This window comes from Dendropsophus ebraccatus, chromosome 10 (assembly GCF_027789765.1).
Source record: "Dendropsophus ebraccatus isolate aDenEbr1 chromosome 10, aDenEbr1.pat, whole genome shotgun sequence".
Taxonomy (NCBI): Eukaryota; Metazoa; Chordata; class Amphibia; order Anura; family Hylidae; genus Dendropsophus; species Dendropsophus ebraccatus.
The window spans coordinates 105,750,219-105,767,829 of record NC_091463.1 but is presented as its reverse complement, the minus strand read 5'-3'; the positions used below and the strand labels follow the sequence as shown (position 1 = coordinate 105,767,829).

General features: G+C 48.6%; 2 protein-coding genes across 2 annotated transcripts; both read right to left on the bottom strand.

Annotated features, from left to right (window-relative positions):
• Nucleotides 1-787: 787 nt before the first annotated feature.
• Nucleotides 788-13,469, bottom strand: LOC138765912 (protocadherin-20-like). Its single transcript, XM_069943058.1, has 2 exons — nt 13,371-13,469; nt 788-3,428 (listed from the first exon to the last, which is right to left on the bottom strand). Exons 1-2 carry the CDS (start codon nt 13,383-13,385, stop codon nt 810-812), a joined length of 2,634 nt encoding a protein of 877 aa, XP_069799159.1. The 5' UTR covers nt 13,386-13,469; the 3' UTR covers nt 788-809.
• Nucleotides 13,470-14,179: 710 nt separating this feature from the next.
• On the bottom strand, nt 14,180-15,395 carry LOC138766629 (submandibular gland secretory Glx-rich protein CB-like). Its single transcript, XM_069944220.1, has 2 exons — nt 15,204-15,395; nt 14,180-14,659 (listed from the first exon to the last, which is right to left on the bottom strand). Exons 1-2 carry the CDS (start codon nt 15,393-15,395, stop codon nt 14,180-14,182), a joined length of 672 nt encoding a protein of 223 aa, XP_069800321.1.
• Nucleotides 15,396-17,611: the final 2,216 nt, after the last annotated feature.

Genomic DNA, 17,611 nt, shown 5'->3' with positions numbered 1-17,611 from the left:
GCTGTCAGCCAGACAAGTGTGTAAGGTGTATGGCCACCATAATATAGCTGTCAGCCAGACAAGTGTGTAAGGTGTGTGGCCACCATAATACAACTGTAAGCCAGACAAGTGTGTAAGCCAGACAAGTGTGTAAGGTGTGTGGCCACCATAATATAGCTGTCATCCAGACAAGTGTGTAAGGTGTGTGGCCACCATAATATAGCTGTCATCCAGACAAGTGTGTAAGGTGTATGGCCACCATAATATAGCTGTCATCCAGACAAGTGTGTAAGGTGTGTGGCCACCATAATACAGCTGTCATCCAGACAAGTGTGTAAGATAAGATAGCCGTCAGCCAGACAAGTGTGTAAGGTGTGTGGCCACCATAATATAGCTGTCATCCAGACAAGTGTGTAAGGTGTGTGGCCACCATAATATAGCTGTCATCCAGACAAGTGTGTAAGGTGTATGGCCACCATAAGATAGCTGTCAGCTAGAAAAGTGTGTAAGATAAGATAGCTGTCAGCCAGACAAGTGTGTAAGGTGTATGGCCACCATAAGATAGCTGTCAGCTAGAAAAGTGTGTAAGATAAGATAGCCGTCAGCCAGACAAGTGTGTAAGGTGTGTGGCCACCATAATATAGCTGTCATCCAGACAAGTGTGTAAGGTGTGTGGCCACCATAATATAGCTGTCATCCAGACAAGTGTGTAAGGTGTGTGGCCACCATAAGATAGCTGTATATTCCTTTTACCCTAATATAGGACATGAAGAATAAGATTTATAGAACAAATCCAGGTAACATTGGCATGGGTCTCTCTCCTGGGGGCCCTAATGGGGTGAGGGTCTTTCAGGAGGGTCACAGTATTTTACTTCATCCCAGTCTTTTGCGCAGTACTTCACATTTAACTGCAGAGGAATCTGGACGTCTGGACTCGGCTTCTCCTTTATCTTTTTTGAGTTTCTTCTCCTGGAACAGAGAAACAGGAAGGTGCCCGCCGTGCAGCATATGACGGAGACTGAGACCACAGCAAGGGCCACTGGGGCCGTCAGTGACAGGGTGAATGGGGCCGTGGCGGTCAGCTGGTATTTTGGGCATGGCCCCAGATTAATCACCTGATTTTCGAGACTCGTCTTGCTCATCATTATTAACGACTCCACGTAGCTCCTGTTGCTTATGCTTTGGTTAAGAAGAATGTTGACCCATACGATAGTGGAGAGGGCTTCGGGATAGCCCTGGTCACTGGCCTTTACTAGGAGCTGATACAGTCCACATTGATGGCTACTCGTACTTTCACTTAGTATGATGTTACCTGTGTGGGCATCAACCTTAAAGAGATTGGTGGAGGGTCCACGATCACCATACTCAGTGTAGGTTATAGCTCCATTAAGGCCGGCATCATAATCAACTGCTTGGACTTTGGTCACGGACGAACCCTGCGAAGTATCAGGTGAAACCAACACGTATGAGAAATTTGACTCTGGAAGAACTATCAGAGGAGCGTTATCATTCACATCCAGGATGAAGATGAGCACTTTGACTTGTGAGGTCAGAGATGGCTTTCCCTTGTCTCTAGCTTCAACCCAAAGTTCATACATCAACTCTTTTTCATAATCAAAGGGCCCCTCGGACCTTAGAATTTTGTCTTCTCCAATGGAAATCAATGAGGTGGTATTTATGAGGTGCACCGAGAAGTCTCCATTCATCCCAGAGTCCACATCAGTCACATTTACATAGCCAACTTCTCCGTGATTAGGAAGATCTTCAGACACGTAGAACAGAAACTCATTTGAAGCAAATGTTGGCGGGTTGTCATTTTGGTCTAGGATCTTGATAGTTATGAAACAAGAAGCGTTCTTTGATGGTGAACCTTGGTCTATGGCTACAACCTGTACACTATGGGAAGGTTTTTTCTCTCTGTCCAAAGATATTGAAGCTCTAAGAATCCCACTGGAGCTGTCGATGGAGAATTCACTGGGATCATCGTTACTGAGCAAGTAGTAGCTTACATCTCCATTGGAGCCACTATCTCGATCTGAAGCCGAAAGCGTCAGTAAGATATCACCGGGAGCATTGTTTTCTTCAATGAATATTTCTTCGAGGAGCTTTGTGAATTTGGGCTGATTATCATTCACATCTTCAATCTGTATCCTAAGACTTTCCTGATATGTAAATGATTTATCATACATGGAGTTTCCCATCATGGTGATGTCATATTGTTGTTGAGTCTCGAAATCCAGTGGACTGAATGTCAACAAGAGGAAAGTGTCAGGAGAAGACTCAGAAGGCCTTAAGATAAAGGGGGAGGGTTCCTTAATGAAGAGAGGGCGACTAATGCTGCCATCGGGATCCGTAACCTCCAAGATGGCAATGATTGTCCCCGGTGGGACATCTTCCGGGATGGAGATGCCATCTTCGGTTTGGGATGCTATGAAGCGAACTTCCATCTTTGGCTTCTTTCGAATTTTTTGCACATTTATAGTGACAGAAGCCACTGCTGGAAGACAACCTGGTCCAGTGGCCAGCACGGACAGCTTGTAGAGAGTGACCTCGTCTGGTAAAGGCGCCGATAGGGTCATTAATCCAGATGAAGTCTCCAGATAGAAAAGCTTTCTGACTGATTCTGGAACTCGGACGCTGTAAAAATACTCTATGAGGCTGTTCTCACCATGGTCTGCGTCTGCTGCTTGGAGTTGTACTACTTGGTCACCCACAGACGTGTTTCTGGGAAGATTTACAGAGACGCTGCTTGAAGTGAAGACTGGACAATTATCATTTATATCCAGAATTTTAGCAACAAGTGTCGCAGTGCCGGACAATTGGGGGAATCCATTGTCAACGGCAATTAGGCTCATCTGATGTTCACTCTGGGACTCTCGATCCAGAGGCCGGAGAACCACTAACATTAAGAATTCAGCATGCTGATCTAGAGAGAAGACCTTATCCGGGCAGAGCAGGTGGTAGGACAGGTCTCCATTGTGTTCTATATCCAGGTCTCTGGCCAAGTGGTCAATGACAAATTTGGTTCCAATAGCTGCGTCCTCTTGGATGGAGATGATGTAGGTCGGCTCTAAAAACTGGGGCGGGTTGTCATTGATATCCAGGATAAAGAGCTTCACTTTGGTAAATTCAGAATGTTCCTGAGATGAAATAAAGACGTCCAGCGTGAGAGAACATTGGTCCACAGTGTCTGATGGGCACAAGGCCTCTCGGTCCAGCTTCTCCTCTGTCGTATATAAATTACCACTTTGGTCATCGAGGTAGAAATAGTTTGTGTGAGTCAAGAGCTTGTAGTGTAGGGGGAAGGGCGACAGGAAGAGCTTCCCTAAGCTTCCAACCAGCGTCTCCTCCTCCTGCTCCTCCTGGATGTGGAAGATGAGTTCTGAGGTCGCTTCAGGAACGTACACAACTAGATGGATGATCGGAAGAAGAAGAAGGAGGAAATATCTCTGGAAAAGAAAAGATGAAATAAGATGAGCTGCGGTGTCATGGATCCCGAACCGTCACACCAGGAGAAACGACTGATGAAGAGGAGTGTGCCGGATAGTGTAATAGACCAGCCATAAAGTGACCGCATATGGGGGGGAGGGGGCAGGTGTCTCAGAGACTGGATGTGTGTGTGAAATTTGTGTGTAGTATGTGTCAGAGGTGTGTGTGTGTGTAGTATGTGTCAGAGGTGTGCGTGTGTAGTATGTGTCAGAGGTGTGTGTAGTATGTGTCAGAGGTGTGTGTAGTATGTGTCAGAGGTGTGCGTGTGTAGTATGTGTCAGAGGTGTGTGTAGTATGTGTCAGAGGTGTGTGTGTAGTATGTGTCAGAGGTGTGTGTGTAGTATGTGTCAGAGGTGTGCATGTGTGTGTGTGTAGTATGTGTCAGAGGTGTGCGTGTGTGTGTAGTATGTGTCAGAGGTGTGTGTGTGTGTAGTATGTGTCAGAGGTGTGCGTGTGTGTAGTATGTGTCAGAGGTGTGCGTGTGTGTAGTATGTGTCAGAGGTGTGCGTGTGTGTAGTATGTGTCAGAGGTGTGCGTGTGTATGTAGTATGTGTCAGAGGTGTGAGTGTGTGTAGTATGTGTCAGAGGTGTGCGTGTGTGTAGTATGTGTCAGAGGTGTGTGTGTGTGTAGTATGTGTCAGAGCTGTGAGTGTGTGTAGTATGTGTCAGAGGTGTGTGTGTGTGTAGTATGTGTCAGAGGTGTGTGTGTGTGTGTGTAGTATGTGTCAGAGGTGTGTGTAGTATGTGTCAGAGGTGTGTGTAGTATGTGTCAGAGGTGTGTGTGTGTAGTATGTGTCAGAGGTGTGTGTAGTATGTGTCAGAGGTGTGAGTGTGTAGTATGTGTCAGAGGTGTGTGTGTGTGTGTAGTATGTGTCAGAGGTGTGTGTGTGTGTAGTATGTGTCAGAGGTGTGTGTGTGTGTAGTATGTGTCAGAGGTGTGTGTGTGTGTGTGTAGTATGTGTCAGAGGTGTGTGTGTGTAGTATGTGTCAGAGGTGTGTGTAGTATGTGTCAGAGGTGTGTGTGTGTGTAGTATGTGTCAGAGGTGTGTGTGTGTGTGTGTAGTATGTGTCAGAGGTGTGTGTAGTATGTGTCAGAGGTGTGTGTGTGTAGTATGTGTCAGAGGTGTGTGTAGTATGTGTCAGAGGTGTGAGTGTGTGTGTGTGTGTAGTATGTGTCAGAGGTGTGAGTGTGTGTGTGTGTGTAGTATGTGTCAGAGGTGTGTGTGTGTAGTATGTGTCAGAGGTGTGAGTGTGTGTGTGTAGTATGTGTCAGAGGTGTGTGTGTGTGTGAGTGTAGTATGTGTCAGAGGTGTGTGTGTGTGTAGTATGTGTCAGAGGTGTGTGTGTAGTATGTGTCAGAGGTGTGTGTGTAGTATGTGTCAGAGGTGTGCGTGTGTGTAGTATGTGTCAGAGGTGTGTGTGTGTGTAGTATGTGTCAGAGCTGTGAGTGTGTGTAGTATGTGTCAGAGGTGTGTGTGTGTGTAGTATGTGTCAGAGGTGTGTGTGTGTGTGTGTAGTATGTGTCAGAGGTGTGTGTAGTATGTGTCAGAGGTGTGTGTAGTATGTGTCAGAGGTGTGTGTGTGTAGTATGTGTCAGAGGTGTGTGTAGTATGTGTCAGAGGTGTGAGTGTGTAGTATGTGTCAGAGGTGTGTGTGTGTGTGTAGTATGTGTCAGAGGTGTGTGTGTGTGTAGTATGTGTCAGAGGTGTGTGTGTGTGTAGTATGTGTCAGAGGTGTGTGTGTGTGTGTGTAGTATGTGTCAGAGGTGTGTGTGTGTAGTATGTGTCAGAGGTGTGTGTAGTATGTGTCAGAGGTGTGTGTGTGTGTAGTATGTGTCAGAGGTGTGTGTGTGTGTGTGTAGTATGTGTCAGAGGTGTGTGTAGTATGTGTCAGAGGTGTGTGTGTGTAGTATGTGTCAGAGGTGTGTGTAGTATGTGTCAGAGGTGTGAGTGTGTGTGTGTGTGTAGTATGTGTCAGAGGTGTGAGTGTGTGTGTGTGTGTAGTATGTGTCAGAGGTGTGTGTGTGTAGTATGTGTCAGAGGTGTGAGTGTGTGTGTGTAGTATGTGTCAGAGGTGTGTGTGTGTGTGAGTGTAGTATGTGTCAGAGGTGTGTGTGTGTGTAGTATGTGTCAGAGGTGTGTGTGTAGTATGTGTCAGAGGTGTGCGTGTGTGTAGTATGTGTCAGAGGTGTGCGTGTGTGTAAGATGTGTCAGAGGTGTGCGTGTGTGTGTTTAGTATGTGTCAGAGGTGTGTGTGTAGTATGTGTCAGAGGTGTGTGTGTGTGTGTGTGTAAGATGTGTCAGAGGTGTGTGTGTGTGTGTGTGTGTAAGATGTGTCAGGGGTGTGTGTGTGTAGTATGTGTCAGAGGTGTGTGTGTGTAGTATGTGTCAGAGGTGTGCGTGTGTGTGTGTGTGTAGTATGTGTCAGAGGTGTGCGTGTGTGTAGTATGTGTCAGAGGTGTGCGTGTGTGTGTAGTATGTGTCAGAGGTGTGTGTGTGTGTAGTATGTGTCAGAGGTGTGCGTGTGTGTGTAGTATGTGTCAGAGGTGTGCGTGTGTGTGTAGTATGTGTCAGAGGTGTGCGTGTGTGTGTAGTATGTGTCAGAGGTGTGTGTGTGTAGTATGTGTCAGAGGTGTGTGTGTATGTAGTATGTGTCAGAGGTGTGCGTGTGTGTAGTATGTGTCAGAGGTGTGCGTGTGTGTGTAGTATGTGTCAGAGGTGCGTGTGTGTGTAGTATGTGTCAGAGGTGCGTGTGTGTGTAGTATGTGTCAGAGGTGTGAGTGTGTGTAGTATGTGTCAGAGGTGTGTGTGTGTGTAGTATGTGTCAGAGGTGTGTGTGTGTGTGTAGTATGTGTCAGAGGTGTGTGTGTGTGTGTAGTATGTGTCAGAGGTGTGCGTGTGTAGTATGTGTCAGAGGTGTGTGTAGTATGTGTCAGAGGTGTGTGTAGTATGTGTCAGAGGTGTGTGTGTGTAGTATGTGTCAGAGGTGTGTGTAGTATGTGTCAGAGGTGTGAGTGTGTAGTATGTGTCAGAGGTGTGTGTGTGTGTAGTATGTGTCAGAGGTGTGTGTGTGTGTGTGTAGTATGTGTCAGAGGTGTGTGTGTGTGTGTGTGTGTAGTATGTGTCAGAGGTGTGTGTGCGTAGTATGTGTCAGAGGTGTGTGTAGTATGTGTCAGAGGTGTGTGTGTGTGTAGTATGTGTCAGAGGTGTGTGTGTGTAGTATGTGTCAGAGGTGTGTGTGTGTGTGTGTAGTATGTGTCAGAGGTGTGTGTGTGTGTGTGTGTAGTATGTGTCAGAGGTGTGTGTGTGTAGTATGTGTCAGAGGTGTGTGTAGTATGTGTCAGAGGTGTGTGTGTGTGTAGTATGTGTCAGAGGTGTGTGTGTGTGTAGTATGTGTCAGAGGTGTGCGTGTGTGTGTAGTATGTGTCAGAGGTGTGCGTGTGTGTGTAGTATGTGTCAGAGGTGTGCGTGTGTGTGTAGTATGTGTCAGAGGTGTGCGTGTGTGTGTAGTATGTGTCAGAGGTGTGCGTGTGTGTGTAGTATGTGTCAGAGGTGTGTGTGTAAGATGTGTCAGAGGTGTGTGTGTGTAGTATGTGTCAGAGGTGTGCGTGTGTGTAGTATGTGTCAGAGGTGTGCGTGTGTGTAGTATGTGTCAGAGGTGTGCGTGTGTATGTAGTATGTGTCAGAGGTGTGAGTGTGTGTAGTATGTGTCAGAGGTGTGCGTGTGTGTAGTATGTGTCAGAGGTGTGTGTGTGTGTAGTATGTGTCAGAGCTGTGAGTGTGTGTAGTATGTGTCAGAGGTGTGTGTGTGTGTGTGTAGTATGTGTCAGAGGTGTGTGTAGTATGTGTCAGAGGTGTGTGTAGTATGTGTCAGAGGTGTGTGTGTGTAGTATGTGTCAGAGGTGTGTGTAGTATGTGTCAGAGGTGTGAGTGTGTAGTATGTGTCAGAGGTGTGTGTGTGTGTGTAGTATGTGTCAGAGGTGTGTGTGTGTGTGTAGTATGTGTCAGAGGTGTGTGTGTGTGTGTGTAGTATGTGTCAGAGGTGTGTGTGTGTGTGTGTGTGTGTGTGTAGTATGTGTCAGAGGTGTGTGTGTGTAGTATGTGTCAGAGGTGTGTGTAGTATGTGTCAGAGGTGTGTGTGTGTGTAGTATGTGTCAGAGGTGTGTGTGTGTGTGTAGTATGTGTCAGAGGTGTGTGTAGTATGTGTCAGAGGTGTGTGTGTGTAGTATGTGTCAGAGGTGTGTGTAGTATGTGTCAGAGGTGTGAGTGTGTGTGTGTGTGTAGTATGTGTCAGAGGTGTGAGTGTGTGTGTGTGTGTAGTATGTGTCAGAGGTGTGTGTGTGTAGTATGTGTCAGAGGTGTGAGTGTGTGTGTGTGTGTGTAGTATGTGTCAGAGGTGTGTGTGTGTGTGAGTGTAGTATGTGTCAGAGGTGTGTGTGTGTGTAGTATGTGTCAGAGGTGTGTGTGTAGTATGTGTCAGAGGTGTGCGTGTGTGTAGTATGTGTCAGAGGTGTGCGTGTGTGTAAGATGTGTCAGAGGTGTGCGTGTGTGTGTTTAGTATGTGTCAGAGGTGTGTGTGTAGTATGTGTCAGAGGTGTGTGTGTGTGTGTGTGTAAGATGTGTCAGAGGTGTGTGTGTGTGTGTGTGTGTAAGATGTGTCAGGGGTGTGTGTGTGTAGTATGTGTCAGAGGTGTGTGTGTGTAGTATGAGTCAGAGGTATGTGTGTTTGTGTAGTATGTGTCAAGGGTGTGTGTGTAGTATGTGTCAGAGGTGTGTGTGTGTGTGTGTAAGATGTGTCAGAGGTGTGTGTGTGTGTGTGTGTGTAAGATGTGTCAGAGGTGTGTGTGTGTGTGTAAGATGTGTCAGGGGTGTGTGTGTGTAGTATGTGTCAGAGGTGTGTGTGTGTAGTATGTGTCAGAGGTGTGCGTGTGTGTGTAGTATGTGTGTGTGTGTTTGTGTGTAGTATGTGTGTAGTATGTGTGTGTTTGTGTGCAGTATGTGTGTAGTATGTGTGTAGTATGTATGTGTGTGTGTAGTATGTGTGTATAGTATGTGTGTAGTATGTGTGTAGTATGTGTGTAGTATGTGTGTGTGTGGTATGTGTGTGTGTGTGTAGCATGTGTGTAGTATGTGTGTGTGTGTGTGTAGTATGTGTGTTTGTGTGTGTAGTATGTGTATGTGTGTGTGTGTAGTATGTGTGTGTGTAGTATGTGTGTGTGTAGTATGTGTGTATGTGTGTAGTATGTGTGTGTGTGTGTAGTATGTGTGTGTGTGTGTAGTATGTGTGTTTGTGTGTGTAGTATGTGTGTGTGTGTGTAGTATGTGTGTGTGTGTGTAGTATGTGTGTGTGTGTGTAGTATGTGTGTAGTATGTGTGTGTGTAGTATGTGTGTAGTATGTGTGTAGTATGTGTGTGTGTAGTATGTGTGTGTGTTTGTGTGTGTAGTATGTGTGTAGTATGTGTGTGTGTAGCATGTGTGTAGTATGTGTGTGTGTGTAGTATGTGTGTTTGTGTGTGTAGTATGTGTATGTGTGTGTGTGTAGTATGTGTGTGTGTAGTATGTGTGTGTGTGTGTAGTATGTGTGTTTGTGTGTGTAGTATGTGTGTGTGTGTGTGTAGTATATATGCAGGGCCGATTCTAGAATTTCTGCTGCCTGAGGCGGAACCTGAAATGGCGCCCCCCCCCCTTTGTGTTCTCACTGACTCATCCCCCCCCCCCAGCCTATTGACAATCATCCGTAAGGTGTGTGTGTGTGTACGCAAAACCTGCAGCTTATAATAATAATTGCCTCCTGTACACACAATCCTGCTCCGCCATCCATCCGCGGAGAGGACAAGACAGAAAACATATCACAGTCTCCAAATCCACCAGTGTGTAACCAATTCTTCAGGGACAGTGATCTGTGTAGTAGTGATGTGTGATACATGTAACAATCCCTGCACAGTGTCTGCCCTCCTGCCCTCCCCGCATTCAGTGTCCGGCTATCACCTGCAGGTCAGGGGTCAGTGATCTGTGTAGTAGTGATGTGTGAGACATGTAACAATCCCTGCACAGTGTCTGCCCTCCTGCCCTCCCCGCATTCAGTGTCCGGCTATCACCTGCAGGTCAGGGACAGTGATCTGTGTAGTAGTGATGTGTGAGACATGTAACAATCCCTCAAAACACATCTGTTCAAACAGGCTTACCAGGTTCCCTAATTTTGACTCAACCCTCAACCCCCCTCCACACACACACAGACACACACTTACACACACACACACACACACACAGACACTTACACACACACAGACACCTCCACCACACACACACACCTCCACCACACACAGACACCTCCACCACGCACACACACACACAGACACTTACACACACACACACACACCAAGCATTTAAGCACTTAGACCTGTGCATGCAGGCATTGGCTGGTGACAGGCTCACCCCCCCTTACCTGCACGGCCTTATTTATATAGATGGCTGGACCATAAGAACAATGATGCCCTTTGCCCCTCTGCCATTCTGTCTCGCCCCCCCCCCTCCCGATAGTGTGTAAGCTCATGCATGCGAGCAGGGACCTCACTCCTCATGTATGGCTGATAATTATATGTATCTCTGTAATGTCTATTTTTTTGTCTATGTATGTACCTCCAGAATTGTACAGCGCTGCGGAATCTGTTGGCGCTATATAAATAAAAATTATTATTATTATTATTATTATTATGTGTGAGACATGTAACAATCCCTGCACAGTGTCTGCCCTCCTGCCCTCCCTGCATTCAGTGTCCGGCTATCACCTGCAGGTCAGGGGTCAGTGAGGTCAGTGGTGTATAGCAGGCGATATCATTTACGGCCACTCCATAAAATCTGCCGCCCCTACAAACAACTACAAAGGTACCGCCACGAGCAGCTCTGTATATATGTGTGAGGGTAGTATGTATGTATGTGTGTGTATGTATGTGTGTAGTGCAGTGTATGTGTGTAGTGCGGTGTATGTGTGTAGTGCGGTGTGTGTATGTGTGTATGTAGTGTCGTATATATATATATATGTGTGTGTAGTGTGGTGTATGTATATATGTGTGTGTATGTATGTAGTGTCGTATATGTATACATGTGTGTGTATGTATGTGTGTAGTGTATGTATATATGTGTGTAGTGTGGTGTATGTGTGTAGTGCGGTGTGTGTGTGTAGTGCGGTGTGTGTGTGTAGTGAGGTGTGTTTATGTAGTGTCGTATATGTATATATGTGTGTGTAGTGTGGTGTATGTATATGTGTAGTGTGATCTATGTATATATATATATATATGTGTGTATGTATGTGTGTAGTGTGTTTTATGTGTATGTGTGTAGTGTGTTTTATGTGTATGTATGTGTGTAGTGTGGTTTATGTGTATGTATGTATGTATGTATGTATGTAGTGTGGTGTATGTAGTGTGGTGTGTGTGTGTATGTATGGTGTATGTGTGTGTAGTGTGATGTATGTGTGTGTAGTATATTCAGAGATCAGTAGCTGATGGGCAGTATACACAGGAGATCAGTAGGTGATGGGCAGTATACACAGGAGATCAGTACCTGATTGGCAGTATATGCAGGAGATTAGTAGCTGATGGGCAGTATATGCAGGAGATCAGTAGCTGATGGGCAGTATATGCAGGAGATCAGTACCTGATGGGCAGTATATGCAGGAGATCAGTACCTGATGGGCAGTATATGCAGGAGATCAGTAGGTTATGGGCAGTATATGCAGGAGATCAGTAGCTGATGGGCAGTATATGCAGGAGATCAGTACCTGATGGGCAGTATATGCAGGAGATCAGTAGGTTATGGGCAGTATACACAGGAGATCAGTAGCTGATGGGCAGTATATGCAGGAGATTAGTAGCTGATGGGCAGTATATGCAGGAGATCAGTAGGTGATGGGCAGTATACACAGGAGATCAGTACCTGATGGGCAGTATATGCAGGAGATTAGTAGCTGAAGGGCAGCAGGGCCGGATTAAAGGGAGGGCACAAGGGGCATGTGCCGAGGGGCCTCCACCACTAGGGGGCCCCCACCAGCCCAAACCTGGAAGTGGTGGCTGGGAGCCAGTCCCACGCGCAAAAAGCATGTGGAAACCCTACCTGGACACAGCACTGGCCACACTGCATGCTGTCCAGGGAGGGAGGGAGGTGTAGGGTTAATCCTGTGTAAGCATTTCCCTCCCGGCAGGCTCAGACTCCCCCCTGATGGGTGTTTGAATGGATTCTTCCTGTCAAGCTTCTGGGTGCCTGTCACCTGCCGAGGTCCTCACTCCCCCTTGCCCCTCCCCCTCACTGAGGAGAGGACTGCATGGGACCTTAGCAAGGAAACCTGATCTCTCCAGCAGGGATGTGACATCATGGAGCATGCTGGAGCATCTGTCACAGTGGCTGACAGGCTGAAGGAACAGAGAAGAGCCAGAAGAAAGAAGAAGCTGAGCTATACAGCCAGGAGTGAGGAGGGGTAGGTGCTAAGTCCCCTACAGTAAGTAGCCACCTGTATAGATTGCTGTATGGTTTATTTGCGGGGGAAGAAAATGGGGGGGCCCCCAACAAAATTGTTGCCCAGGGCCTCCACCAACCTTAATCCAGCCCTGATGGGCAGTATACACAGGAGATCAGTAGCTGATGGGCAGTATATGCAGGAGATTAGTAGCTGATGGGCAGTATATGCAGGAGATCAGTAGCTGATGGGCAGTATATGCAGGAGATCAGTAGCTGATGGGCAGTATATGCAGGAGATCAGTAGCTGATGGGCAGTATATGCAGGAGATTAGTAGCTGATGGGCAGTATATGCAGGAGATCAGTAGCTGATGGGCAGTATATGCAGGAGATTAGTAGCTGATGGGCAGTATATGCAGGAGATTAGTAGCTGATGGGCAGTATATGCAGGAGATTAGTAGCTGATGGGCAGTATATGCAGGAGATTAGTAGCTGATGGGCAGTATATGCAGGAGATCAGTAGCTGATGGGCAGTATATGCAGGAGATTAGTAGCTGATGGGCAGTATATGCAGGAGATTAGTAGCTGATGGGCAGTATATGCAGGAGATTAGTAGCTGATGGGCAGTATATGCAGGAGATTAGTAGCTGATGGGCAGTATATGCAGGAGATTAGTAGCTGATGGGCAGTATATGCAGGAGATTAGTAGCTGATGGTTCTTATTACAAAGACTTGAGGAGTGAAGTGAATCGTAACCGTTTCTTGTGGTCACACAGACCGTGACCGAGCGTTCTGCCCCACCTGTCTGTCAGGAAGAAGAGTGGAGTGTGAAACAGGATCCCATCGCTGATCCTGATCTCCCTGGAATCAGTGCTGACGGATCCATTGCCCCCTATAGACAGATAACTGCACCATACACATGCACGCTCAGGTGACATATGATCCTCAGGACCATGGACTGAAGCTGCAGGACTCAACTCCTCCTGGCACTTGTAGTCCCTGCGGCTCCTCTAATGTCCCTCCTGGCACTTGTAGTCCCTGCGGCTCCTCTGATGTCCCTGCGGCTCCTCTGATGTCCCTGCGGCTCCTCTGATGTCCCTCCTGGCACTTGTAGTCCCTGCGGCTCCTCTGATGTCCCTGCGGCTCCTCTGATGTCCCTCCTGGCACTTGTAGTTCCCTGTTGGGGGGGGGGCTGCACTATGGTCCCAACCTCACAATGAGTCTCCAGCTTAAAAGTCAACAAAGGAGACAGGGGACCCACAATGGGGTTGGGCCCCTGACAGTAAGGAGGGGCCCCTGGCCAGCTCTCCCCATATCACATATAACTACACTGATGTAGCAGAGCTGTGTGAGAGCCGGCTGCTTCACATCATTCTGACACTGACAGACTCGGCTCTGCTCCATCTGCACAGTCTATCAGTGTTGGTCATGCAGCATTGTGGTCCCTTACCTGTATGCCGCACATGGTGTCACCGATCAGCTGGGAGCTCTCCCGGAGTTGGTGTGAGAGTGCGGTGCAGCTGGGAGCTCTCCCGGAGTTGGTGTGAGAGTGCGGTGCAGCTGGGAGCTCTCCCGGAGTTGGTGTGAGAGTGCGGTGCAGCTGGGAGCTCTCCCGGAGTTGGTGTGAGAGTGCGGTGCAGCTGGGAGCTCTCCCGGAGTTGGTGTGAGAGTGCGGTGCAGCTGGGAGCTCTCCCGGAGTTGGTGTGAGAGTGCGGTGCAGCTGGGTGGAGCTCTCCCGGAGTTGGTGTGAGAGTGCGGTGCAGCTGGGAGCTCTCCCGGAGTTGGTGTGAGAGTGCGGTGCAGCTGGGAGCTCTCCCGGAGTTGGTGTGAGAGTGCGGTGCAGCTGGGTGGAGCTCTCCCGGAGTTGGTGTGAGAGTGCGGTGCAGCTGGGAGCTCTCCCGGAGTTGGTGTGAGAGTGCGGTGCAGCTGGGTGGAGCTCTCCCGGAGTTGGTGTGAGAGTGCGGTGCAGCTGGGAGCTCTCCCGGAGTTGGTGTGAGAGTGCGGTGCAGCTGGGAGCTCTCCCGGAGTTGGTGTGAGAGTGCGGTGCAGCTGGGTGGGGCTCGGCTCCAGTCATTGTACTCCACATTCTCCATCCTCTATAGCCTGGGGCCATCAGCCAGGTATGTGTGTGCGATACCTGGGAACAGCCGTGACTATAATTATACAATACCGATCCGGCAGGATAAGGTGTCGGCTATTTAGCCCGGGGTCATTGTGTAAACTCTACATACAAATCATGGCTGCCGGTTTAACCCTGTGTTACACTTCTAATAAGGTGAATTGTTGTCTGTGGACTCTCTGTATGGCTGTTGGGGGACTCTCCCTCTGGTTGTCGCTGGTTTCTCCCTCTGGTTGTCGCTGGTTTCTCCCTCTGGTTGTCGGTGGTTTCTCCCTCTGGTTGTCGCTGGTTTCTCCCTCTGGTTGTCGGTGGTTTCTCCCTCTGGTTGTCGGTGGTTTCTCCCTCTGGTTGTCGGTGGTTTCTCCCTCTGGTTGTCGGTGGTTTCTCCCTCTGGTTGTCGGTGGTTTCTCCCTCTGGTTGTAGGTGGTTCCTACCTCTGGTTGTCGGTGGTTTCTCCCTCTGGTTGTCGGTGGTTTCTCCCTCTGGTTGTAGGTGGTTCCTCCCTCTGGTTGTAGGTGGTTCCTCCCTCTGGTTGTAGGTGGTTCCTCCCTCTGGTTGTCGCTGGTTTCTCCCTCTGGTTGTCGCTGGTTTCTCCCTCTGGTTGTCGCTGGTTTCTCCCTCTAGATGTAAATGGATGCTCCATCTTGTAGGTGGAATCTCCCTCTTGTTGTAGGTGGACACTCCATGTTGTCAGTGGACCCTCCGTCTGGCTGTTGCTGGACTCTCCCTCATCAGTAGACTCTCCCTCTTGTCGATGGACGCTATGTATAGTTGTTGGTGAACTCTCCCTCTTGTTGGTGGATGCTCCATCTTGTTGTCTGTTGACTCTCCCTCTTGTTTTCAGTGGACGCTCCGTCTGGTTGTTGGGGAACTCTCCCTCTTGTCGGTGGACGCTAAATCTTGTTGTCTGTTGATTGTCCCTCTTGTTTTAAGTGGACGCTACGTCAGGTTGTTGGGGGACTCTCCCCTCTGGTTGTCTGTGGACTCTCCCTCTTGTTGTCTGTGGTCTTGTCTAGTTGTCGGTGGACTGTCCCGCTTGTTGTCAGTAGACTCTCACTGGTGGATGCCATGTATGGTTTTTGGTGGACTTCTTGTCAGTGGACAGTCCCTCTTGTTGTCGTTGGACTCTCCTTGTTGGTGGTTGCTGTCTTGTTGTTAGTAGACTTTCCCTCTTGTTGGTGGATGCTCCGTCTTGTTCTTGGTGGACTCTCCTTTTTTTCGGTGAACACTCCATCTGGTTGTTGGTGGACGCTCCATCTGGTTGTCGGTGGACTCTCCTTGTTGGTGGACTTTTCCTCTTGTTGTCGGTGGATTCTCCGTCTTATTGGTGAACTCTCCCTCGTCAGTGGACGCCATGAATGGTTTTCGGTGGATGGTCCCTCTTGTCGGTGGACTGTCCTTGTTGTCAGTGGACTCTCACTCTTGTTGGTGGATGCTATGTATGGTTGTTGGTAGACTCTCGTTGTCGGAGGACAGTACCTCTTGTTGTTGGTGGACTCTCCTTCTTGTCAATGGACCCTCCATCTGGTTGTCGGCAGAAATACCCTTTCGTTGTCATTGGGCTCTCCTTGTTGGTGGTCGCTCTGTCTGGTTGTCGATGGACTTTCCCTCTTGTCGTTGGTGGATACTGCGTCTTGTTGTTGTTGGACTCTCCTTGTCGGTGGATGCTCCATCTGGTTGTCGGTGGACAGTACCACTTATTGTCGGTGGACGCTCTATCTAGTTGTCTGTGGACTTTCCCTATTGTTGTTGGTGGACGCTCAGTCTTGTCATTGTATTATTTGTGCGGTTGTCGGTGGTTTCTCCCTCTTGTTGTTGGTGGACGCTTTGTCTGGTTGTCGGTGGACTTTCCGTTTTGATGTCGGTGAACGCTCTGTTTAGTTGACGGTGGACTCTCCCTCTTGTTGTTGGATCGACGCTCCCTCTTGTTGTCGGTGGATGCTCAGTCCAGTTATCAGTTTATATATAATACACTAGTATGCTCTATTTTCTAGGATATCAAGGTAGCATAGTGTATACCAGGGGTATATTATATACTGGTTATCGGCCACTCTGTCATGGTGTCAGAGGCCGCTCCGTCTTGTTGTTGGTTGACAGTACTGTTGTTGTTGGTGGACGCTCCATCTTGTTGTTGGTAGACCCTTCCTCTTGTTGTCGGTGGATGCTCTGTCTGGTTGTCAGTTTATATATAATACACTAGTATGCGCTATTTTTTATAAGATATCAAAGTAGCATAGTGTATAGCAGGAGTATAATGACATATTAAGTGGTGCCCCCTGGCTGTCACAGCCCTGTATTACAGTTGTGTTGTAGGGCAGGCAGGGGGCAGACTTGCTCTTCTATCCCTGCCCTTAGGCAGAGAGGAGCCGGAGTTTCGCCCCCACAGGCTCCGCCCTCGGAGGTGACAATGCCGGGATCAGTGACTCAGTTCATCATTGTTTTCTATAAATAGGAATCGTAGTAACCGTGAGCCGTGTCACAATGGCCGTGTCTATTGTCCCCTGGATTCTCTTTGATGCTTTCCTCTGTACACATGCGACTCCCATAGATGTGGCCCTGGCCGGTGCTGGTCAGAGCGGGGCCCTTCTGCCTCATTAATCCCAGTGACCTTTAGTTATTGCAGCTGAAGGGGCTGCGTAGTCTGAGATGCGGATCAGCGATTGTACGGGTCAGCCATTGTACGGATCAGCCCTTGTACGGGTCAGCCATTGTACGGGTCAGCCATTGTACGGGTCAGCCATTGTACGGGTCAGCCATTGTACGGGTCAGCCATTGTACGGATCAGCCATTGTACGGATCAGCCATTGTACGGATCAGCCATTGTACGGATCAGCCATTGTACGGATCAGCCATTGTACGGATCAGCCATTGTACGGGTCAGCCATTGTACAGCTCAGCCATTGTACAGGTCAGCCATTGTACGGATCAGCCATTGTACGGATCAGCCATTGTACGGGTCAGCCATTGTACGGATCAGCCATTGTACGGATCAGCCATTGTACGGGTCAGCCATTGTACGGGTCAGCCATTGTACGGATCAGCCATTGTACGGATCAGCCATTGTACGGGTCAGCCATTGTACGGGTCAGCCATTGAACGGGTCAGCCATTGAACGGGTCAGCCCTTGTACGGGTCAGCCATTGTACGGGTCAGCCATTGTACGGGTCAGCCATTGTACGGGTCAGCCATTGTACGGATCAGCCATTGTACGGATCAGCCATTGTACGGGTCAGCCATTGTACGGGTCAGCCATTGTACAGCTCAGCCATTGTACGGATCAGCCATTGTACGGATCAGCCATTGTACGGGTCAGCCATTGTACGGGTCAGCCATTGAACGGGTCAGCCATTGAACGGATCAGCGATTGTACGGGTCAGCCCTTGTACGGATCAGCCATGGTACGGATCAGCCATGGTACGGGTCAGCCATGGTACGGGTCAGCCATTGAACGGGTCAGCCATTGAACGGGTCAGCCATTGTACGGATCAGCCATTGTACGGATCAGCCATTGTACGGGTCAGCCATTGTACGGGTCAGCCATTGTACAGCTCAGCCATTGTACGGATCAGCCA

Excerpts from the sequence above, each read along its gene's own strand:
- LOC138766629 (XM_069944220.1), bottom strand. The coding sequence starts at position 15,395 with ATGGCGTCCACTGACGAGGGAGAGTTCACCAATAAGACGGAGAATCCA. Across the intron at positions 14,660-15,203 it reads ATCCACCAACAAGAGGGAAA|AGGGAGAAACCAGCGACAAC; the intron begins GTCTACTAACAA and ends ATTTACATCTAG.